General features: G+C 40.8%; 1 protein-coding gene across 1 annotated transcript in view; it reads left to right on the forward strand.

Annotated features, from left to right (window-relative positions):
- DHX15 (DEAH-box helicase 15) overlaps nucleotides 1-25,510 on the forward strand; it is a 70,022-nt gene that overhangs the window by 30,097 nt on the left and 14,415 nt on the right. The window contains exons 6-10 of the mRNA XM_065405804.1: nucleotides 13,249-13,416; nucleotides 18,899-18,985; nucleotides 22,310-22,459; nucleotides 22,779-22,887; nucleotides 24,765-24,956. Of these exons, the coding sequence (XP_065261876.1) occupies nucleotides 13,249-13,416; nucleotides 18,899-18,985; nucleotides 22,310-22,459; nucleotides 22,779-22,887; nucleotides 24,765-24,956 (706 nt within the window). The remainder of the gene's footprint in view (nucleotides 1-13,248; nucleotides 13,417-18,898; nucleotides 18,986-22,309; nucleotides 22,460-22,778; nucleotides 22,888-24,764; nucleotides 24,957-25,510) is intronic.

Genomic DNA, 25,510 nt, shown 5'->3' on the forward strand with positions numbered 1-25,510 from the left:
GTCAAGTAGCTAAGTGACTACAGGTGATATACTGTGGCCATTGAACCTGAGCAACACCCATGTACTGAGAGTTCAAGTCCTAAGTATGGCAACTTTCAGAAAACGAGCAGTGGACACTGGCTGTCATTATCTGCTTTCTTCGAGGTTTGCCCTCATTTGAGTTGATATTTTAAAGTGCTCTAAAATCATAGGCTCTGATTTTACTTGTCAAGGAAATTAACATTAGGGAGAAAATGAAAGATTCTAATAAGCAGTTAGGTGAATGTAATCATGACTTGTGATCCTCAGCTGTTTCCTGAACAATGGGACTGAGTATGATCAAAAGAAAGCAAGTTGCTCATCATTTTGGTAAAGGGATTAACTGTGCCCCTAACGTGTACTGATCATAACATTATCAGATTCTTAACTTTTTTGGTGTTGCTAAGGAATATTGGGTTTGGAGCAGTGAGGAGGAAATATGGGGGTGATGGGAATATTGAAGCAGTGCAGGAGTTGTGGGGGCTTAGGAGGATGCAAGGCAGGGAGTCTCCACCTCTGTCCATTATTAGTATAAGGGATCATACAAACACTGTTCTTGAAAACCCAGTTCAGTGACTAGAGCATTGACAAAGAACAGGGTTTCCAGAAAAGTAACTTTTCTGAGAGTCCTCAGTGAATAAGGAATTGTCCTCAAAAGGACCTCTGCTCTTTGAGAGCTCAGAGATACTGACATAGCAGAATCATAAGGGGGAAAGTCAGATATCCTTGGGGGAAAAGAAAGTGTAGTCATCTGTGCCCTCCTCATCCACCACAATTTCTCTCCATAGCTGCTTTACCAAGAGAAGGGACTCCAGGGCTCCCTTATTCTTCCAGTGCTGCCTTGAGCAGTGTCGAAGGAACACCAGCCTCATCCTTCCCTCTTCTGCTTCTAGTGGAAAAGAGGAGGTCAAGCAGTGGAAGAGCGTGGTGAGGAAAGGATGTGATTAGAGCTGTGCAAGGAGGAATGTACTGGGGGCTACACAGTGGTGTAGCCAGGTGGAGGGAACAGGGGGAGCAGGAAAAAAAAAAGGCGCCACCCGCTGCGGGGCTTTTACTGACGGGGAGGCGCTCTAGGTCTTCAGCGGCACCTTGGCAGCGGGACCTTCACTTGTTCCGTGGGTCTTCGGTGGCATTTCGTCGATGAATCTTCAGTGCTGCCGAAGACACCCGGAGCTAGTGAAGGGCCCGCCGCCAAAGACCCGGAGCGCCGCCCCGTCAGTAAAAGCGCCGCAGAGGGTGGCGCCTTTTTTTCCCCCCACTCCCGAATGAGTAAAATTAAAAAGGCGCCACTTGTGCTCGGTGGGGGAGCGGCTGCTGCGCCACTCCCCCCAGCTACGCTACTGGGGCTACAGCTGTGCTGCCCAGACTCTCCTTTTCTTTCCTCTTCAGAACACATTCCCACTGACTCCATGTCAGTCCCTGCACTAGTCCTAAATTTTCTGCTCAGCTCCTCCATTGTTGGGGCCCTGGCTGATGCTTGTTCCTCTGTGGGGAGGTGCTCTGGGAAGTGAGGACTGGACCGTCAGAGAGATGAGATGATTCAGGGGCAGTAAAGGGACTAACATACTGCCAGTGCCCTTTGTAGTTGGTTACGTCATTGGTAAGGAGCCAGAGACAGTGGAATAGGAGAGCTGGGCTGTGGAACATGGGAGTACTGAAGTAATTTTCTTGTAACTTTAAAAAAAAAAAAAAAAAAAAAAAACCTGCCTAAAAACTTTAATGTAGAATGAAGGATGCCCAGTACTGCCTCATTGCCTTTCCAGGACTTGAAATTCCTCTACTGTCCAATAACCAGAAGAAATGTACATGCAACCCCTGCTACACAACCTTAATTCTGCCCTTTCAGTGATGCCCCAACATCCCAATAATACCACTCTACCCTGGCAACTTCTATGGAACACTCTGGGAACAGAGCACCTGAGTATGTAGGGCAAAGTAACACCTATATGCTAAGGCAAAACTTGGGTTTAGGTCATGTGTAGCAGACAGGAGCTGCCTACGGTCACTGAGCCTGCCCCACGCAAACTGGCTGCTGGCTTGCGAATATTATCACCCTTTACCCTTACCCTGGCAATTTCTTCAGAGTTATTGCTTTCACTTAACCCTCATTAAGCTGTGGTGATCCCTCATGTATGCCACCATACTGTTTATAATTCTATGGCAAGAAGACATCCTTGTGTGCCTCTGACACAACCTACAGAACTTAATGCTGAAATGAAGCATATTTGATCTATCAAGTTACTTCGGCACCTTTCTTCATATCGTAGTGACACCTTCGTCAATGTGATCCAACTAATCCTTCCACCATTCAATATAGCTACTGCACCAACACTAAACTCAGCAGGAGTGCATGCAAATAAATGCTTATCATGGCATTACCTTACTGAGGCATTCCCAATGGCTTTCTTCAACTCCAGAAGGCACAGTTAAGGTTGCATTGTGGATTTGGTGAGTGCCCTAACTTTTAATTTCCTGGTTTTCAGAGGTTTGAGCATAGCTGAACTAGACAATCTGGAAGGGCACGAGGCACTGCTGAGCTACCTTAACTCTGTTAACTGCGTTTTTGGGCAGATAACACTACAATCTTTGGACAAAGATTATGTCTTCCTGTGGTTCTCAAACTTTTGTACTGGTGGCCCCTTTCATATAGCAAGCCTTGGAGTGTGACCTCCCCCCATATAAACTAAAAACACTTTTTTATATATTTAACACCATTATAAATGCTGGAGGCAAAGCAGGGTTTGCGGTGGAGGCTGACAGCTCGCGACCTCCCATGTAATAACCTCGCGACCCCCTGAGGGGTCCCGACCCACAGTTTGAGAACCCCTGATGTATTCATTTGTGCGTAGAAAGTGTCCATTGCTTTTTTCACATGCTGCCACTGTCTAATACTACCCTCAATCTATGCAGATCTTCCAATAAAGGTGTGCAGTTGTTACAAAGATCTAAGGTAGATGATGGCCTTTATAAAGTAACTAAATTCTTAGATAAAGTTACTGTAGCTTTCATCACTCATTGGGAGGAATAATGATTCAGGACTGCTGCTGTTTTTGCCTTTTGTCTACTTGCATATTCAGTTGTGCTGTTTAGGGTTACATGAAGATTCTTACATGTGTTTCTATGAAGCATAACTTTTTACAGTCAGTCTTTCAGTATAAATCCATGTGTGGTCACAAATCGGTTCTTGGGTTGAATATTCAAAACTTAACCTTTCACCTGTAAGTTTCTTAGATTCTGTAGCAAGCTCTGTAATCAGGCTTTTGTGATATTAGCATGGATAGTACCTATAGAAAAAGAAATGGTCTTTAACTGTTTATATGAAGTGCAGACTTAAGTGCTTAAGTTTAAGAATTTGAATATTATTTTACCCAGCACCTAAACCCAACTTCTTTAGTTATATTTCTGGAAAATAAAATATGGGCTTTGGACAATCTCACAAAACTACCATAAATTACCAAGATGTCTGGGAAATTGATCTTTCAGGCTGGAATTCTTGCTCACCTTCTGCTTTACAAACTATCAAGCCGTGGTAGTTTAATATGACTTGGGTGTCTAAGGGTATGTCTACACTACGAGAGTAGTTCGATTTTAGTTAAATCGAATATGTGGAATCGATATTACAAAGTCGAACGTGTGTGTCCACACTAAGGACAGTAATTCGACTTTGTCAGTCCACACTAACGGGGCAAGCGTCGACATTGGAAGCGGTGCACTGTGGGCAGCTATCCCACAGTTCCCGCAGTCCCCGCTGCCCATTGGAATTCTGGGTCGAGCCGCCATTGCCTTCTGGGTAAAAAAATGTGTCGAGGGTGCTTTTGGGTAACTGTCGTCATCCAACCGTCACTCCCGCCCTCCCTCCCTGAAAGCGCCGGCGGGAAATCAGTTCGCGCACTTTTCTGGTCAGTGACAGCGCGGACGCCACAGCACTGCGAGCATGGATCCCGCTGTGACCATCGCTGCAGTTGTGGCCGTTGTCAACGCATCGCAGCTCATCATCGACCTTTCACTGAGGCAGATAGAGAGAAATCAGGCGAGGAGGCTACGGCACCGGGGTCAGGACCTGAACTCCGAGAGTAGCACACGCCTGTCTGAAACCACGACACCCAGTGCCGAGGACATCACGGTGGCAATGGGTCTTGTGGATACTGTGGAACGGCGATTCTGGGCCCGTGAAACAAGCACGGACTGGTGGGACCGCATAGTGCTTCAGGTCTGGGATGAATCCCAGTGGCTGCGAAACTTTCGCATGCGGAAGGGGACTTTCCTCGAACTTTGTGAGTTGCTGTCCCCTGCCCTGAAGCGCAAGGACACCCGGATGCGAGCAGCCCTGACTGTCCAGAAGCGAGTGGCCATAGCCCTCTGGAAGCTCGCAACGCCGGACAGCTACCGGTCAGTCGCGAACCAGTTTGGCGTGGGCAAGTCTACCGTGGGGGTTGTTGTCATGCAAGTAGCCAAGGCAATCGTGAAGGTACTGCTGTCAAAGGTAGTGACCCTGGGAAACGCGCAGGCCATCATAGATGGCTTCGCCGCGATGGGATTCCCAAACTGCGGTGGGGCTATAGATGGGACTCACATCCCTATCCTGGGACCGGACCACCAGGCCAGCCAGTACATCAACCGAAAGGGCTACTTTTCAATGGTGCTGCAAGCACTGGTGGACCATAAGGGACGTTTTACTAACATCAACGTCGGATGGCCGGGCAAGGTTCATGACGCTCGCGTGTTCAGGAACTCTGGTCTGTTTAGAAGGCTGCAGGAAGGTATTTACTTCCCGGACCACAAAATAACTCTTGGGGATGTGGAGATGCCTACAGTGATCCTCGGGGACCCAGCATACCCGCTAATGCCCTGGCTCATGAAGCCCTATACTGGCGCCCTGGACACAGAAAAAGAACTGTTCAACTACCGGCTCAGCAAGTGCAGAATGGTGGTGGAGTGTGCTTTTGGCCGTCTCAAGGGGAGATGGAGAAGCTTACTGACTCGCTGTGATCTCAGCGAAACCAATATCCCCATTGTTATTGCAGCTTGCTGTGTGCTCCACAATCTGTGTGAGAGCAAGGGGGAGACCTTTATGGCGGGGTGGGAGGTTGAGGCAAATCGCCTGGCTGCTGATTACTCCCAGCCAGACAGCCGGGAGATTAGAAGAGCCCAGCGGGACGCACTGTGCATCCGGGAGGCTTTGAAAGACAGTTTCCAGACTGAGCAGGGTCACCAGTGAATTTTAAGTTTGTGGACTCAGAACCTGAACTTGCCACCGTTTCTTTACCCAGTTACCGTTGACTATCCTCTCCAGTTACATACCCCCTTCACCCCCTTCCCAAAAAATAAAATCTGTTCTGTTTTGTTAATGAACACCGTTGTCTTTATTACTGTTTTCGCGGGAATGTTTTAAACCTGGGACGCAGACTGTGGCGGGGTGCGGGTTTACTGTTGTGATGCAAATGATGCTTCTAAACTCCAGGAATGACGGGTTCCGCAGTGGTGGACTGGTTGTTTCAACAGAGCCTGCCAGCCCTCCTGGGCGGGACAGCGTGTATGTGTCGGCTATGTGACTGTCTGGCAGGGGGAGGAGGGTTACAGCTCCCCTGCTGCGGGGCTCTGTGATGCATTAGATCTGTAACTGCCCTCCCCCGCCACAAAGTCACAGAGCAACACCCCCCCCCCCCCCACAGAACATGAAAACCACCTCCCAGATTGAACAGGGTCACTAGTCACTGCACTGGGTATGTGTCCTGATCCTGGACCTGACCCCGCCTCTGTACCCTGGTAAAGGTGACTGTCCTGTCCAATTACCATGCCCCTTCCCCTCGTTCAGACAGACTCTCCTCCAAAATAAAATCATGGAAACAGTAATTAACAGAAACGAATATTTTATTATGAACCAGACATGAAACGTGGGGGTTGAAACTTGCACGGGGGCTTCTGTGAGGTGTGTAGGAAAGGACTTTTAAAATTTTGGGGAATGAGAGCCTTCTAGTGCTAGAGCAGTCTGCAGGGGTTGACTGAAAGTTTTAACGGCCCTTGCCGCCCCTCCTTCTTTGTACTTTGGGTGAGGGGGGTGTGGGACTTGGTGGCGGGGGAGGGCGGTTAGAGATAGACTGCAGCGGGGCTCTGTCCTCCTGCCTCCGGTCTTGCAGAACATCCACAAGGCGCCGGAGCGTGTCCGTTTGCTCCCTCAGAAGTCCAAGCAGCTTTTCAGTAGCCTGCTGGTCCTCCTGACGCCACCTCTCCTCCCGTTCCATGACTGCTCGGTGCATTTGGGACAAGTTCTCCCTCCACTGTGTCTGCTGGGCTGCCTGGGCTCGGGAACAGCTCATTAGTTCTGAGAACATGTCCTCCCGCGTCTTCTTCTTCCTCCTCCTAATCTGCGCTAGCCTCTGGGACTGTGCTGACAGGCTGGGTTGGGAGACAGTCGCAGATGTGTCTGTGTGAATGGGAAAAATGGAGTGAATTCCTGAGACAGATAAATGAAGTTGTGTACAAAGAACCTAGTCTTTCTCTGTGAACAAGACCATGCACTGCACCTCTCACATGCGCACTCAGGACAAGGTCGAATTTTCGGCCATCGCCTTCAGTGCCTGGGGTCCTGCAGTGGTCTTGCAGTTATCTGAGAAGCGTGGCAGGACACCTGAACTTCTGTAGCGTGCAATCATGGTAAGCCGTAGACTTCTGGCTGCTTAAAACTGTACTAGTAGCACTGGCCTCCTTTCACATTGAAAGCAATGCCAGTCTCTGCTGCCAGCAATCAGGACAGCATGAACTATGCCCCTGTCCCACCCCCTCGCGGCTGTTCCAGGGAAAGATCCCTGTATGCTGCCCCTCTCCCTCCACCGCGTGGCTGTAAAGCAGTCCCAATACTAACATTCCCCTCCCTAATTCAAAGCAGGGCGTAATGAGCGACATCACCCTGCTGAGGATCTCGGAGTCCCAGAGGGAAAGGATGTTTCGAGAAAGCCTTCAGAAACCAGGGCCGTTTGCCGCTATGCTCTGCAGGGCGATGATACCAGAGTATCTGATGGTGTCGTGGCGCGGTAACGTGTCCTACCACGGAGGGCCCACTAAGATCGCCCTACCCAGGAACCTGATGAACAGGCTGGAAATTTACCTTCATGAGACCTACGAGGAGTTCTCCTATGAGGATTTCGCCTCCATCCCCAGCCATATTGACCGGATTTTCGCGTAGGTGCACTGGGACTAAAGAGTGGAGCGTCTTGGGCAGCATAATCATGACTTACCGGACATTGTAAAAAAAATTTTAAATACTTGGGACTAAATTGTGAAGAGCCTAAGGCAGACAAATCATGAAAAACCCTTTGTTACTATTGTAAATATTCCAGTTTTTTTGCAGATAATTGTTTACATGTTTAAGCACTTTAATAAACAGCCATTGTTAATATTATAAATATTCCAGTTCTTGTAAAAATAAATGTTTAGATATTTAAAGCACTCACTGCTTGATCCTTCCCCTGATTCTGTCTCCGGGGTAAGGGATGGGGACGGTTGGTAGGGGATCTCGGTAAGGGTGATGAAGAGCTCCTGGCTGTCGGGGAAATCAGCGGTGCCAGCGCTGTCGACTGCCTCGTCCTCCTCATCTCCTTCTTCATCTTCCCCGTCCGCTAACATGTCCGACGAGGAACCTGCCGCGGACAATATCCCATCCTCAGAGTCCACGGTCAGTGGTGGGGTAGTGGTGGCGGCCGCACCTAGGATGGAATGCAGTGCCTCGTAGAAACGGGATGTGTGGGGATGGGATCCGGAGCGTCCGTTTGCCTCTTTGGTTTTTTGGTAGCCTTGTCTCAGCTCCTTGATTTTCACGCGGCACTGCGTTGCATCCCGGCTGTATCCTCTCTCTGCCATGGCTTTAGAGATCTTCTCGTAGATCTTTGCATTCCGTCTTTTGGAGCGCAGCTCTGAAAGCACGGACTCATCGCCCCACACAGCGATGAGATCCAAGACTTCCCGATCAGTCCATGCTGGGGCCCTCCTTCTATTAGATTGCACGGCCATCTCTGCTGGAGAGCTCTGCATCGTTGCCAGTGCTGCTGAGCTCGCCACGCTGTCCAAACAGGGAATGAGATTCAAACTGCTCAGACAGGAAAAGGAATTCAAATTTTCCCGGGGCTTTTCCTGTGTGGCTGATCAGAGCATCCGAGCTCGGACTGCTGTCCAGAGCGTCAACAGAGTGGTGCACTGTGGGATAGCTCCCGGAGCTATTACCGTCGATTTCCATCCACACCTAGCCTAATTCGATATGGCCATTTCGAATTTAGCGCTACTCCTCTCGTTTTGGAGGAGTACAGAAGTCGAATTTAAGAGAGCTCTATGTCGAACTAAATAGCTTCGTGGTGTGGACGGGTGCAGGGTTAATTCGATGTAACGGCGCTAAATTCGACATAAAAGCCTAGTGTAGACCAGGCCTAAGTCAATATCTCTTCCTTGTTAGGGCATGTTCCTGAAGAGCTTAAGAGGCAAAGGATGCAATGGCCAATTTATTTTCTTGAAGTCCCTTTATATGATAGCCCAGATACCCCACATTTGTTAGCATAGCCATAGAATGCCTTATTTTTTTTAGTTCTATATCATTTAGTGCATGTGAAGGTTTGAACTTAGTATTCAGACGCCTTTTAAATTAAAAACACCTGCTAGTAGGTATATTAAGGAACTTTGAGAAATTCAGATTAGTAGTAAGTCTTTAAACACTACAGTAGTATGTAGAATCATAGAAATGTAGGGCTGGAAGAGAGCTCGAGAGGTCATCTAATCCAGTGTTTCTCAACCTTTTTGATACCAGGGACCAGCTTGATGCCTTCCTAAACTGTATCAGGGAGATAGATCTCAGCGACCGGTGCCAGTCCACTGACGGGTCATTGTGAAACACTGATCTAATCCATTCCCCTGTGCTGAGGCAGGACTAAGTATACTTAAACCATCCCTGACAGGCGTTTGTCCAACCTACATTTAAAAACCTCCAGTGACGGGGATTCCACAATCTCGCTTGCTAACCTGTTCCAGTAATTAAGTATCTTTATTGTTAGAAAGACTTTCTAAATCTCCCTTGCTGCAGATTAAGCTGATTACTTCTTATCCTACCTTCAGTGCATAGAAAACTCTTGATTACTGTCTTTATACATATTTGAAAACTATCGGGTCCCCCCATTGTCTTTCCTCAAGACTAAGCATGCCCAGTCTTTTTAACCTTTTCTCATAGAACGTGTTTTCTAAACCTTTTGTCATTTTTGTTGCTCTCCTCTGGACTCTCTCCAATTTGTCAACATCTTTCTTAATATGTGGCACCCAAAACTGGACACATTGCTTTATCTGAGGCCACTTCGGTGTCTTAATATGACAATTCTATTAAATACACCCTATAATACTAGCTTTTTTTCCACCACTGCATCCATTGTTGGACTGTATTCAGTTTGTATTCCCTTTAACTCACAGATCTCTTTCAGCGGTACAACTGCCTTGCCTTCCCCATGTTGTATTTGGGCATTTGTTTTTTTTCCCCTTCCTAAGTGTAGTACTTTTCACTTGTTTTTATTGACTTTATCGTGTTGATTTCAGACCAATTTTCCAATTTGTCAAGGTCTTTTTGAATTCTAATCCTGCCTTCCAAAGTGCGTGCGACCCATTCCAGCTTGGTGTCCTCTCCAGATTTTTATAAGCATGCTCTCCATTCCATTATTCAAATAATTAATGAAAATATTTAGCACCTGATCCAGGGCAGACCTCCGCGGGACCTCACTAGATACATCCTTCCAGTTTGACAGCACACCATTGATAACTGCTCTTTGAGTAGGGTTTTTCAACCAGTTGTGCACCCACTTAATCGTAATTTCATCTAGACCACATTTCCCTAGTTTGCTTAAATGCTCTTTCAGTAAAATATTACAGTATGTAACCTGCACTGTCGCTCTTGCTCTTTCTTGAATGTTTCAGTGAAAATTTGGTTTTGATTTTGCCAAACTATAAGTCTTTAAAAATTGCTCTCCACTCATCTACAGTAAACCCAGCTGCACCAGGGATAATTCTAATGAAATAGGTTATGGAGTGTAATTGGCACGCACTGTGTATTTATGGATGGTAACAGCTATATATGTACACAGTGTTTACTAGAAGCTTGTGATGAATGAGTATGTTGTATGATATGTACATGGGACCTAGCCTCTTTCAAAGCTTAATTTAATGTTCACCTTTAGGAGATGTCTCTTTATGTGAATACATTATGGTGAAGTTTCATTGATCATATGCTGTTTCTCAAATCATACATCATACCCTATGACTTTTTATCTACAGCCTTGTAAAAAAATTTTCTCTGAATAATGACTAGTGAATGAAGCAAGGGCTCCAGAGAAGCCTCACTTCATCTAATGTCTCTTGTGTTTGTGTAATCACTTTGCAATCCACAGAGTAGTACAAGATGCTACAATGGTTGTAAGAAAAAGTTGTAAGAAAAAAATCTTTGGTACTAGAAAAATACAGCATGTTTGTGTAATTCAAGACATTGTAATGTGTCCATAGAGGGGGTTAAAGTTACGCCTGCAGCCTTAACTCTAGCATTTCTTGATTCTTGAATGCTTAGCTGTGAATCCTTAATGCTCTCATAGTACATTGTTGTTAGTATACATTTATAAATTAGCATATCTCAGGACCACTTTCTGGAAACGAGCTCTCTTTTCTTTGAAAAGTCTCAGTTCTGCTCATAGTTGGAAGTGAATATTTTAAATGCTTGTATGTGCTGCAGACCCCTAGTATGTGAGAGGCAATGATTTGGAAGAAAGGGAGCTGGTTATAGATAAGGCTAAAGTAGTGCTTGTTGGCAGGGGGGAAGCATTTAGAGAAATAATATGCCATCTATTGAGGGTGGAGACACTCCATGGCTTTCCATCAAAATGGTTCATAGCCACAGGATCCTCCTGAGTTCATTATTGCTCTGAGACTAGCAGAAGTAGCCATTGTTGCCCTTCACCATGTGCAGCTGGGAAGGAGATTATAAGGTCCGCATGGTGACTATAGCAATGGTCATCTATGCATTTGTCATTTCCATTTTATCCTAATCAGAACTCATTAAAATAGTTTTACTCTTGAAATTATATTTGGAAGTGCCAGCTGGTACAGACTACAGCTTCCCCTTTTTGAAGAGAAATGTGTGGCTTTGAAAAAGATACCTGGCTTTTTTATTTGCTGCTTACTGACAGACTGCTTGCTTGTCTTAAACCCAGTTTTAAACATAAAATTAGTTGTGAGATTCCTGCAGTTAGTATTTAAATGTGAGCACTTTGTGACCAGCAGCAGGGCTTCATCATTTGAGGGGCCCAGTCTTTGGCATTTGTTAGTGGCATCCCATCAGAGCTAGTCTTTTGACTTTCAGGGCGTGATGCAAGGTGCATTTATTTTATTTATCATTTGACTGTTGATTTTGCCAGTGACACATCTAATTTGTGTTAATATTTGTAATGGAAGTGCCTAGATAACATAAGTACCCTGGAAATTGGTAAGTGTGGTTCCAACTTCAGGAAGGGCAGTGTACCTAACAGCTTCAGACTTCTGCATTGAGCTAGCTACTCCTTTCTGAATATTCACCCATTTCATAAGCTACAATATAGGTGCTTTGAGTCTGTTGAAGCAGTTTGACTTAAGACTTGAAGTTCCTCCTTTGTTTAACAGACCAGTAGGGGACATTTTAGCGCAGATTCTTGGAGACTTTTTATGAATGTAAACATGGAATTTGCAAGGCTTACCTTTGTCTAGAAGAGGTTTATCTTAAGTACCTAGTATACTTAAACTTACAAGAAGATCTGAAACTTAGGTCCGTGTAACCAAATATCACTTCAACTAATGTCAGAAGAAAGCTGGCAAACCATATGTAGTTGCTGCTTCGTTGGGCCTACGTAGGGTGTTCATCTGTCAACATTGTAAAATGATGCGTGTAGTGTTATAAATTGTAAACACTGAATTGCTATCAAATAATAATATGCAGAAAAGTGAAACACTAGTAAAATGTTTCTTTATTTCCCATGGTTTTTTATAGGTTCCATCTAATAGATGTTTCAGCAATATGTTGCTGCTTTCTTTAACATGAGAAGTAACTTTGACCTTCTTACATTTGGTTCAGAGAGAGAATTCCAGAGATTTAGATTAACTTTTTAAAAAAGCTTTTAAAAAAAATTCTTCTTGGCTAATCAAACAATTTAACAGCATAATCCACAAAGGGCGCCTAGTTATATAAGGTGAGGGATATTGTTTAGACATACATTGTAGTAATTTTTTACTTTTGTTAAACATTGTTTTCCTCTTTTAAACAAAACTGTTAATTTCAGCCCTCTTTAGTATGAGGGCTATTTGGGGGATCTCTCAATAGCTAATACTGACATCTTTCAATTATACCAGCAGGGGTTGCTATAGTTTCCTGTTCTGAGAATATTTCATTGGATCACTAGCAACTGGCCTAAAATTCTGCTGTTATAATTTCCTATTTTAATTAAACCTTCCCATAATTAGGGATCATTTCACATATTTTAAATGAAATTTATGTTAAAATAAAATTGAGTTGTAAATGAATGGGCAGCATTAAATATTTTCTGTAGTTCAGAAACTAGATACTGCGGTACTATAGAAATGCACAAAATATGTTCTTCCAGCATTCATTCAGATTGAGAATAGTTCCGTGATTTTGAGTTCAGGTGGAATTTTAACAAATTTTAAAATAAACTCTAAAATATTGGATTGAGTTCTCTCTGGTTCTTGAACATCCATGTTTATACTGCAAAGGTGTTTGTTCTCATTAGGTACAATGAAGCAAATCTTCCATATAATTGCATTAGTGATACGTGACATTAAAGCTTAATTGGCTTATTTAAAATATCTTGCACATCAATTTCTTTTAGATTCTGAAAATTGAAAAGGTCATGAGTGCAGTTTAATATTCCTGGGTGAGAGATTTCAATTTTAGTACAATTTGTAGAGAATTAATTAGGAAACATGACTAAAAGAAAAAGGGTGTTGAATGCAAATAAGGTTGTTACCTCAACTTCTGTACTCTAATGAACATGTATCATGGACTGTTGTGGAAATCCCTTTGGAAGTTCTGCAAGCACCCAGATTGGTTTTAAAAGTAAAAATGATATCTGCTGTTTTATAGCTGGAAATAATTTAGTTGCCATGCAAAGTTTTAAAAATAAAATGAGTCTTTTCATGATTTTTTTATTTTTGCCAACTTTTGCTTTGTAGGAGATTGATGAAGCCTGTAAGAGGATAAAGCGTGAAATTGATGATTTGGGTCCTGAAGTGGGTGACATCAAAATCATTCCATTATATTCCACGCTTCCCCCACAGCAACAACAGAGGATTTTTGAACCACCTCCTCCTAAAAAACCAAGTGGAGCAATAGGAAGAAAGGTAATAGTATCAGAAAATGTTTGTACCTTAGTGTGCTGTTTACTATCAAACTGGTTATAGTAGTAGGGGGGGATTAAATATAGTGCGTTTCCGTTGTTAATCTTAAATGTATTCAGACAGCAACAAATAGAAAGCTAGGTCTCAACTCTTATTTTGAAGCAGTCTTGAGCAATGTAATCAAATGTTTCTTAGGTTAAGGACTTACAGGGATGCTGTCAAATTAAATATTACATTTGCTTTGATATGCACTGGCTTTCAGTTTATTTCCGGGTGCAGTTCAAGGCACAGACTTCCACCTACAAAGCCCTGAATTGTTGAATGTTAAAGCTCTGAATCAAATGGGACCTGGCTATCAGAAAATGCTTTGCTCACGTAATACCGTGATAATTCAAATCAGCTGAAACAGGGTCTGACAAAATCCTTATTTTAAATGCTGTGGGTGGCCAGTTAATGGATCTTGAATGTGGAATTCGTTCTCAGCAGAATCCTTATCTGTTGATCTTCAAGGGATGCTGCTGTAAGGCAAGGTCTCTTGATTTTTATTTTTTCTAGTCTTCTAAGAATTCGATGGGTTAAGATAAACAATCAAATAATAATAATAATGGAAGTCAGAAGCTGTTTTTTCCTTCTCTGGGAAATACCCTGAATTGAGATCCCCTTTCCTTTATTATACCAACGCCTTTGGCCTATTGGGGTTACCATAAAACTGAAAAATTACATGTTACGACCTGAGATTGGAAGTTTTGGTGCATCTGGGTATAATTGACAATAGAAGTCACTTAATTTTCCACATAGATTAAAAAAACTAAGGTCCCCTAAATATTGGACCCTACACTGGCTATGTTAAATTGTAACATTCATAAAGTTGAACAGAAGATTTTGAAGGTCAAAGCTGAATCATTGTATGTGCTCTAGGCAGGGTTTGTTCCTTGATTATTGCCTTTTCAGTGCAGTACAGTGCATGTAGAATACTAGTGACAACTTCTTGTGCTCTGGATGAATAAATCACTTGTGCAAGGCAGCTTCAGATTTAAGATGAAGATGTCTGCTTATTTAGATTTAGGTGATCCAGAGGACTCCATCGCCCATATGGAGGAACATCAGGACAATGATGCAACAAGGAAAGATTTCTTTAAGACAGCTGATTTTTTGACTTAGTCCAGGAATCTACAAAGGTCACAATTGCCGTACCTGGGCCAGGAACACTCATCTAATAGGCTTGTTGTATCTTTGCACCTTATTTTTGGACCAGCTGCTAAAAGTGTGTCAAGACCCCCATGTACAACTGCTCTAGCTTCAAAAGGAATTGAGAACATTACCCTCTTCCTGGGCCATAACTTTTTAAGTTGGTAATGTTACTGTTACATAGAGTACTACTGGTGCGGGAAAAAATAACCTATTTGTACATACAGTTGTAATTGTGCAAATTTATGCACAGATTTGTACAGCCGTATATGAAAATGTCATTAGCCTGGATTAGATCATTAAGCTCCTTGAAGGTGTTCACACAGTGCCTACCAATGAAATGAATCAGGTTATCTTTCATCTCTTGCAAGCTGCGTGCAAGGCTTTTTAATGTACCTTTCCAACATTTTACACTTGGTTCACATTTTGAAGATTTTCTTTGCAACCATAAGGGCTATAAACTTCTTTAAAGGAAAACCTAGATTTGCGGCATCTCACTCTGTTATGGATGGTATTTGACTCTACGTGCTTACTCAGGCTTTTAAATCACTTGTAGACTTGTCCTCCAGCATACTTACCCTTCATATAGCTTTTTTTAGATCATCATACTTTTAAGATATTTTATCAAAATCTAAACCATAAATGCCAAGTTTTCTATTAACTTGTTTATCTAATCTTGAGTTATCTGAAAATGATCCCCCTTAAAGAAGCAATGCTGCTTCGATGCCATCATGTTATACTTTTCCAAGTGTTGTATTGATGTCTAATTACTCTGTTTAAAATCCTTTATATTAGAATCAAATTTTTAAGACTGTAAAATTTAAAAAAAGCACAAGTGATTTAGGAGTCCACATCACTTTTCAAACTGAATTTGGGCTCCTAAGTTACACCTCTACCCCGATACAATGCTGTCCTCGGGAGCCAAAAAATCTTACCGCGTTATAGGTGATACCGTGTTATATTGAACTTGCTTTGATCCACCGGAGTGCACAGCCCCGCCCACCCGGAGCGCTGCTTTTTACCGTGTTATATCAAAATTCATGTTATATCGAGTCACGTTCTATCGGGGTAGAGGTGTACTTACATAGGTTTTTTTTTAAATTGCCAACAATTCCTAGTGGTTGCAAAGCAAATAAACACAATTTAATTGTCGTGATAACTCCAGTTCCTCTAAAATGATTAGATTTTGCAGTCACATTTTAAAAGGTTTGGTATTATTAATTAAGCATTTCATTATAGAAAGAAGGAATCTCACTATATTACACAAGTGTAATATGTTAAATTCAGGTATATTTAATATATTTTAAATTCAGGTCTGAAAGTTGTAGGGCTTACTTCTTTAATGAGCCTAACATTTAGCAAAGCTGTAGTCAAACTGGAGAGAGACTAAACTGTTGTATCCCTTGGTGTAACCCTAGAGAAAATCAGTAAATATCTTTGTTGTAGGTCCCCAGTGCTGGTATAAACACAAAGTACAGTCCCGTTACTTGTTTTTATATTTTTTTAATAAAGGGTGATTAGATCTATTCCCTTGCAATTACTGAATAAACTGTTACCTGGTGTATGGGCAAGGATAAGCATGTTTTCCTTCAGATCAGTATGCCAGAGATCTGCTGCCATATGTGCTATTCATGCTTTCTCATGGAAGGTAGGGGGTGCCGGAACAATTTTTATAGTGGTGGTGCTGAGAGCCATTGAACCAAATTGTAAACCCTGTATATAATGGAATCCACTTCAAGCCAGCCACACCTCCAGCATCCCTAGTTCCAGCACCTATAATGGAAGGATACTTTGCATTTCCTATTAGTTGATTGCTTTTCACTGATGGAATTCTTCATCTTAAATATATATTAAAAACAGAATGTTTTTATAACACATTTGGCATAAATGAGAAGAGAACTCTGGTCATATATCATGCAATTCTACTCTTGTCAATTAACCTGTATAAATAGAGCACACCAGAATTGAAATCCTAAGTTGTTTTATTGTCATGAACAGTTTAAAATTCATTGGAGGCATTGGGTAAAGCCATTATATATAGAAATAATCTAATAGTCAAATAAATAACTAAATTAAACAAGTCTCTAAAAAGAAAATTATGTGAAGCAAATTGTTAAATAGGTATTTAAATATCAAGTTAATAGAACCACTTTGTAATTACAAAACCAGGTAAATTGTTAAATAGTCATAACTTATATTTTGTGTAATTTAGCACTGATTTATTCTTTTAATTTCAAAACAACTTTTCATGCGTTAACTTCCATTTTGGTTTTAAGCGTAGGATTTTTTCCAAAGGCTTTTACATACTTAAAACAGCAGTTAAGTACGTATGCTTATCATTTAGTTTCATGTGACATTTACAATAGAAAACTTATGGGTTTGGACTATGGAAGGTTTGGGCAGTGCATATTTTTTTCACCTGATATGCTGAGTGGCATCTTTGGAGATTGTGACATGCAATAATTATTACTGGGTCTATATGGACTGAGCACATAGCAGCAAGGTGAGCCCATAGAATTTTCAGCAGAAGTGTCTTAATTGGCAATAGGCTCTTCTGGGGAATATTAAATGTTATGGGTAGAGCCAACGGCTTCCACTCCCAATTGGGACTTTCGGAATGTGGGCACGGATGCCGAGCACATCTGCAGAGCTAAAAAATGTTATGCATGTTAGGCTCATATAAAAATGTATTTATAATAATTAAGTATCTCATAGCAAGCTGGGCCAGGGTGTGTGTGTAGTTTATGGAGGTGGATTAATTTAACCCTTTAACACAGACACTAGTTTAATTTACATTTTAAATGATTAATAGAATTAATGTGAAAATGAATCAAGCTGTTCTGTCATAATTTATTTTAATTTGTGCAAGTATTTATGGCTTTTATTTAAGTGGCGAGTTTGTACTGATGACATCTGGATGAATGTTTTCATTTTTGTTTGAACAGTTCTATATAACGTACTGTTTCTTGTTTGAGTTTGATCCAATTCCAGTTCAGTACAGAAATATTTTTCAACCTCTGTATTATTTTAACTGTGTAGTAGCATTTAGAGTGTGGGCTTGCATAGAAATCTTGCTGGGAAGAGATAGCTGGGGTAATGAGTAGCAAAGTGGTTAGGGGAAGGGAGCTGGAGGGCTATACCCTGTCACTGACTTTGTTCCTATCTGGGACAATTATAGTTTGCCTCAAGTTCCTAATCCATCAAATGTAGATATTTGCCATTATAAAATACTTTGCAATTCACAGGTGAAAGGCATGTTTAAATTCCCTTGGTGTTACGCTGGAGACGTTCTAGAGATATTTCTTTTGTAGTTAAACAAGTAAAAAAAAAAAAAAAACTCACGTAAAAGAACAACTTTTAACTTCATTTATTTACAGTCACTGTAGTTCGATGACAACTTAATGTTTTGTGGTGGAGTGTGTTCCACTTAATTCTTATACGTACAGGTATAATTTAAGTGAATGGAATCTTGGCATGAAAATCAGTTTGACTTTAACACAAGTTGGACTTTAAATGTCCAACTGTTTTATTGCAGTAATTTTAAAAATATGAGCACAAAGGTGATATTTGGACATATGATGATTCTGTTATTTTTAGAACGGAGTAATTAAACATGGACATTTCTGGATTTTACTTACCAAGATCTTAATTCAGGATTCTGTGATTGTTAATAGAGGATTTCATTAGTACCTATAGGAGGGAAAGAAATGCAGAAAATATTCAGAACCCTGAATTCAGGTCTTGACTGGGGAAAAGCTTCATATTTGTACCCTCTTAGTACGTTATGTAACACATGATTGCAATTCTAGTCAACTAGTTTTCACTGATTTTATACATTTTTGAATCCTTTAGGTAACATTCATTTTAATAGATTTGTACCTGCAATGTGTGAAACAGATGTGTAAAGCCATGATTAACATCAGTATGAAGTATTAGCTCTTGGAACTTTATTTGTAAACTAGCACGTTTTTTTAACTATATTCAGTTTTCAATGGGGAAAACAAGGGAGAGAGGGGAGTTCTTAGTGGACAAAATCAGGGCTTTCTCATCAGCAGAATGCCAGTTTATAGGTTCCAGTGAGATTTATTCTTGTTTGTGACTGTGCTAAGTCACAGCTCTAAATGGTGGTTAACGTAGTGAAACTGAGAATTAGCTCTCAAGACTTCAGAAAGCTAGTGTGGATACTGAATTGCTGCTCTCATCATAGCTGCATGTATTATTGCATGTTTAAGTTGTTTATATTTACTATAGTATCTGTATCTTGATGTACAAATTTTCATGTTTTGTTTTTCAATAGGTTGTCGTATCCACTAATATTGCTGAAACATCATTAACAATAGATGGTGTTGTGTTTGTGATTGATCCTGGATTTGCTAAGCAAAAGGTAAATATGTGCTGTCTTAACCTAAATGACTTCTTGCTTAATTAGGGCAGAAAATGTTTGGGAACCTAACTTGCACATAACTCTTTTATTTCTACAAATATTATTTAATGTCTTTTGTAAAAGAGAAATCTCATCTTGTGAGGAGAAGATTAGGCCTTTGGTGTTCTGGCTGTGAACGTCTCTACTTTTGCCTGACCAACTGAAAACAGGAACAGAGACTTTCATGTTTTCTTTTCCCTGACCCCCCTTTCCCTGTTAGTAATATTACCAATAGCAGTGCAGGATTTTGTTTCTAGAGCTCTTACATAAAATGTTTTTCTTTACCATATGGCTCAGCAGTAGCCAAATGAAACTGATTTAGTTTTTCACTTTGCTTCTATTGTGTTTTATTTGTGAGGGAGCGGGGGTGTTTGGTCAGAGGTTTGGGGTTTTTTTGCACCGGTGCCCAGGACAGGTATGGGGTGAAGGAGCAGTAGCACAGGTTCAGTCTCTGTAGAAAGGAGGGGTGAAAGATGTGGGCTAATCAAGTGCACAAATAGCAGTGCAACAGCGTTCAGGACACATGTTTGTAGGGGCTGAAAGTGCAGCGGTGGCAGCACATTCACCTACCGAAGGAAAGCTTTGCCTTGTTGCTTTCTACAGGATACTCAGGCCATTTGAAGGAGCTGTCACTGGACTGAAAATTAGTGTCCAGTACTACTCAATCAAAAGGAAAATTACTGTTGTGTGTTGACTTCAGAGATGAGGGGCAACAAAAGAGGTCTAACTCGCATTACAGACTTGCTCCAACCCTCTCCTTTTAATTATTCATACTTTTCTGAAATTCTTGGGCTGGAATGGTCATCTTAGTTTCAAGTCCAGAAATGATTTTTTGAAAGTTTGAGCAAATGCAGTTCATCCATTATTGAGATTTCCACGTTTTAAGAAAAATCATGAAAGTCCCTTCTGTGCAGTCAAATATTGTACATGCATAACTCAAACGTGGTTGGATTGATTATTTGATTTCTGCCTGTTTTTCCATCTGAGATTTAAGCAAAAGCTGTGTTTGAAAAAATAGGTCAAGTTTTAAGTTGCATGTTCAAATATTTTCACTTATATACAGTAGGACTGTGCTTGTGGCTTATTAATCAAAAGTTATAGCAGTCGAAAACATTGGAATGTTGTGAAGTGCTTCAGGTTTTTTTAAATCAATCTAAACCATGAGGGTGCCTCACAATCTGGCCCAGAGTTTGTCTTCTCATTTCATTGAGAGAGGGTGGCTTTGGCTATGTCTCAATGTGTGAAGGAGGCATCAGCCCATACAGAACTAGATCATAAAATTGAAGATCCATTGGCATTTTTTCAAATTTAAAAAATAATAATTCCATGCAAAAACAACCCTTGTTTTGATGCAGCATTAAAGTAGAGAAATTCATCACTAAAAGTCAGCAAATTCAGTATTCCAAGTGAAAAGGTAAAAGGTAAAATTCTACTACTAATAAAAATACCTAGCTCTTCATCATTAGCTCTTAAAGCACTTTACAAAGATCCAACTTACAGATGGGAAATAAGGAGGTAAAGTGCTTTACCTGAGGTCACACAGCAGGACAGTGGCTGAGCCAGGAATAGAACCCAAGCCTCCTGAGTACTAGTCCAGTGCTCTAGAGAGTAAGCTACACTGTCTCCCTAGTTTACTTCTACTTCTACTTCAAAATATAGTCTCTTGAGAGCCTTAAAAATCATTGTGAAATAAACTGTAGAGCAGAGACTAGTTTATAATATAACCCTATATGTAAGTTGTAGTAATTTTTACATTTTTGTCTTGATTATTTTTTAGTCTTGATCTACAAAACAAACTACCGTATATACTCGTTCATTAGCCTGTTCGTTTATAAGCCGACCCCCCAAAATGGTTAGGTAAAATAGCAAAAACTGTATGACCCTTTCATAAGCCGACCCTATATTTCAGGGGTTGGAAAACTTTGGCTCCCTGCCCGTCAGGGTAAGCTGCTGGCGGGTCGGGACATTTTGTTTACTTGGAGCGTCTGCAGGCATGGAGCCCCGCAGCTCCCTGTGGCTGCGGTTCGGCGTTCCCAGCCAATGGGAGCTGCGGGAAGTGGCGCCCTTTCCGGCAGCTCCCATTGGCTGGGAACGGCGAACTGTGGCCACAGGGAGCTGGGGGGCTCTATGCCTGTAGACGCTCCAGGTAAACAAAACGACAATGTATTAGATATTCAATTCAATGATTCCATAGAGCAGGTGTCGGCAACCTTTCAGAAATGGTGACCCGGGGTTCCATCCATCCAGGCTGGCAGCGGGCTGAGCGGGGCCAGCGGCGGGGACACCAGGCTGGCAGCAGGGTGCCACAGTAAATCAGCTCGCGTGCCGCCTTTGGCACGCATGCCATAGATTGCCGACCCCTGCCGTAGAGTTTAAAATCTCAAATTTTGGTGTAGACCCATTTATAAGCCGACCCCCGCTCTTTGATGCATCGTCTTTTTTACCAAAAATATTCGGCTTATGAGCGAGTATATACGGTAGCTTTGAAGAAAACATGTTCAGTAGTTTAATATTATATTTGTGAATGTTTAAAGCTATTGAGTTGAAGAATATATATATTTTATTTAGATCAATTCACACCTTAGAGCAGCTTAGATCATGGGGCCTTCTCTTTAGATGTCCATAACTTTATAACTACTGAACTAATTTTTGTGTGTATCATCCTAACATAGATTTTAAACAAAAATTCAAGCAAGTCTGCAGACTACATGTATTGTATCTAGTGTAAAGAAAGTTCTTTAATTTCCAGTTTGTATTTTGTACTACATGACAGATTACTTATGTTTTAAAATATAGTCTTGCTTTACGTCATCAGCACAGTTTTATAAATTTTTGATTTCCTGACCCCTCGGTACTTGATTATCCAATCTTATAATTACATTGAGGCTATCTGTTTTTGCATGGAATTATTTGAGCACCGGCAGTGTGTTTAGCACTATATAGAACAAATGGGAGACATTAGTCCTGCCATGAGAATCTTACAATCTAAACATACACACATTAAAAGTGGACAGGGAGCCTAGCTGGAAAAGATGTTAACAAATGAGTTGAAAAGTAAACATTTCTTAGTTTAGACAGGCAAATGTATTTGAAGCTTTCCATTACCAATCCAGTTGTTTTCTGTAGCCAGAAAGTTTCTCTGACATTAATGAATGCACATAATCTTTCAGTTAGAAGCAGTGTTTGAAAATTTAGGCTAATATCTTTTTATTTCCTGCATAGCATTTTTACCTACGTGTGTGTGTTACTTTTCTTTTCCCTGCTTCGGATTCCACTATTACATAGGTATACAATCCTCGTATTAGAGTTGAATCTCTATTGGTGACAGCGATCAGCAAAGCATCTGCTCAGCAGAGAGCTGGCCGTGCTGGTCGTACTAGGCCAGGCAAGTGCTTCAGGCTTTATACGGAGAAGGCGTACAAAACTGAAATGCAGGTAAGATTACTTGAATGTAGAATCTCAAAAATTGCTTAACCTGCAACAACTGGCAAAACACCCCCTCTCTACTCCCTCCCCCCCCCCCCTCCCCCCCAAACCCTGATAACTCCACCCATCACAAAAACAAAAAGTGGAACAAAGTACAACTCCATAACCCACAGAATTTAAAAAGAAAGTGCTCAAAGAAAAGATATTACCTCGCCCACTTTGTCTCACTTTTACCAGATATTGCCAGGGTGTTTAAGTTTGATGGAAAGGCCGGAGAATTAAAAGCAAAGTGGAAAACAAACTTGTTGTTTTTTGTTTTTTGGGCCAGGACAACACCTACCCTGAAATTCTGAGATCTAATTTGGGATCTGTGGTGTTACAGCTGAAAAAACTTGGTATAGATGACTTGGTGCACTTTGATTTTATGGACCCACCAGGTATGAATTTGATATCAGGTTTGTTTAGAATTATATCTTGTGGATGTATTTTTGTAAGTAGTTTACTTTGTTACTCTAGAATATTTTAATTTCAGTGGATATTGTGTAAGTAGAGACTAATAAAATGAACTACCATTCTATCTGCTAGTTGTATTTTAACTATTTTGTGATTACCCATAATCAGTTTTCTCCGGTTATCCTGATTTTTAGTGCTCACATCCTTTTGTTACCTCCTCTCTTCCCTCCCCCCCAAAAAGCCCCAATAACAAAACACAACTCATCTTTCTGTCATTGCTTGCATGAGTGCTTTCTTCTTTATTTAAGCAAGGAATTCCACAACATGCCCCCTGTTTGGAGAGGATAAGGCAAAATCAAATCATCTGTGTTAGAAAACCTATTAGTTTAGTTAATGAGGTTTTTTTTACTTAACACCTTGATTACACAATCTGATTGCACATCAATTAACAATCTCATGTAAATAAAATTGGCCAGTACTTTTAAAGTTTAATGCACACTTTGGCATATTGAAGCATAAAATGAAAGTTCCAGCTCAATTGTGAATTTAATTTTTGTAAACCTTTAAAAATTTAAAAGAAGCCAGTTCATGTTGCTACTTAAATATCAGGCTGGGCGCTGATTTTTAAAATGATATATGGCAGTATTTTTAAGTCCTTGTTAAGCATTGGAATACAGTCATACAAATAAGTCAGAATCCTTGTTCCCATGCAGGAGGTGTGCATAATGGTAAATAGTATTACTTTATACTTTGTATACATTCATAGAGAATAGAGGACAAGTATAGCATTTTTGTAGGACCAGAGGATGTTTGTTGAGACTGCAGGCATCTAAAGTTCTTTTTTTTTTTTTTTTTTTTTTAAGTCTGGCCTAAAATAGTGTGGTATTCAAAAAGTGACTTTGGACTGACTTTGTACGAAACTAAAGGAAGGGGAAGACACGTCAGCGCACTTGGTATAATAAAATATGTCCATGTCACTAAATATTTGACACTGTTCATACCAATTGTGACTGGATTCTGAAAAGTGCTTTTTAAAAACAAAACTTAGCCTGCAGATTAAGTATCCTTCGCAATAAAAATTGAGGTTCTTGTTGGTGAAGATGCCAAACTTTTACTAACATAATTTTTGCGAAAGAATGACAAAACTATCAAGAAACAGGGTGGAGATGTAATATTTAATTTTGAGCAAGGTAAATTTAATACATTCTTAATTACTAGGGTGAACAAATAGCAAGTGTAAAAAATCAGGATGGGGGTGGGGGGAGTAATAGGTGTCTATATAAGAAAAAGCTCCCAAAATCGGGATTGTCCCTATAAAATCAGGACATCTGGTCACCCTATTAATTAGTAAAGCAATAGTTAAACCATGCCGTCTGACACAGCCTTTTTGCAAGTTACAGCAAATACAGAGCTTCTTGCCATGTCTCATATGTATGGACCTGTTGACGTGCACTTTCTCTCTGTAGACCCAGAAACACTTTCATTTTAAAAAAAGACATTTTCAAATGCGCCAAGTTAAAGAGAGAATAGTAAGAATTAAGCTTAGGCTTTCTAGTAGTAAAATTTTTGAAGTTCATTACAGTTGAAACCCAGACATCATGATAAACTTGTAGCCATCTTTAATAGGGTAAATTAGCTCACTTAAAAAAAGGCTTTGAATCTTGTGTAGAAATCTCCGATATCAAACTTTGAGTATTATGTGATTCATTGGTTGCTAGATCTCTATAGTTGCATTTGGTGACCGCTTGTGTTCTGAATTTGGTCCACTACAGAAAGAAAAATAATATTGTGTATAATAGTTTGTACTTTGTCACATTGTTGCTTACTAAAGGCAGCTTAACTAATAGTGTTTTTCTTTCAGCTCCTGAAACTTTGATGAGAGCCCTAGAGCTTTTGAATTATCTAGCCGCTTTAAATGATGATGGAGACCTGACTGAATTGGGATCCATGATGGCTGAATTTCCACTGGATCCACAGCTGGCTAAAATGGTTATTGCAAGTTGTGACTACAACTGTTCTAATGAGATCCTATCTATTACTGCCATGTTGTCAGGTAATAGCAGGGGGAGGGAAAGAGATGCCAAACAAAGCCCAGCTCTCCAGTTTGAGAAAACATTTTAGTCTTCCAACATCCGTACATAAAAATTATTACAAACACACCTTTTAATAAAGCTAGAATTGTGCCTTTCGAAGCTTATTGTATAGAATTCTTCGTAGTGGGTTAAAATTTAGAAATGAAATTAACACTTACTATGCATGAAATGGTGAAACAAGAATTTGACTTCCTAGATTGTAGCTAAAATATCTTGATTTTTTTTTTAAATTTTTTAATATGGAAGAATTCTAGGCCATTGGAACAGAAATGTCTATTGCTTTGCTTAGTACGGAAGAATTCCAGGCCATTGGAACAGAAATGTCTATGAGGATTGTTGTCCATTTCTGTTGAGGACTAGGAGTATCAGTTCGGCCACTTCCTTTTTAACATCCCCAATCTAATTTGTGGTATTCCTTTACATAATTTGTAAACCCAACTCTTCCCAGAGTGATCTGATTTTAAAAAAATTAATTACTAACCTTAAACTCAGATAAATGAAATACTACATAAAT

This window comes from Emys orbicularis, chromosome 5, assembly GCF_028017835.1.
Source record: "Emys orbicularis isolate rEmyOrb1 chromosome 5, rEmyOrb1.hap1, whole genome shotgun sequence".
Taxonomy (NCBI): Eukaryota; Metazoa; Chordata; order Testudines; family Emydidae; genus Emys; species Emys orbicularis.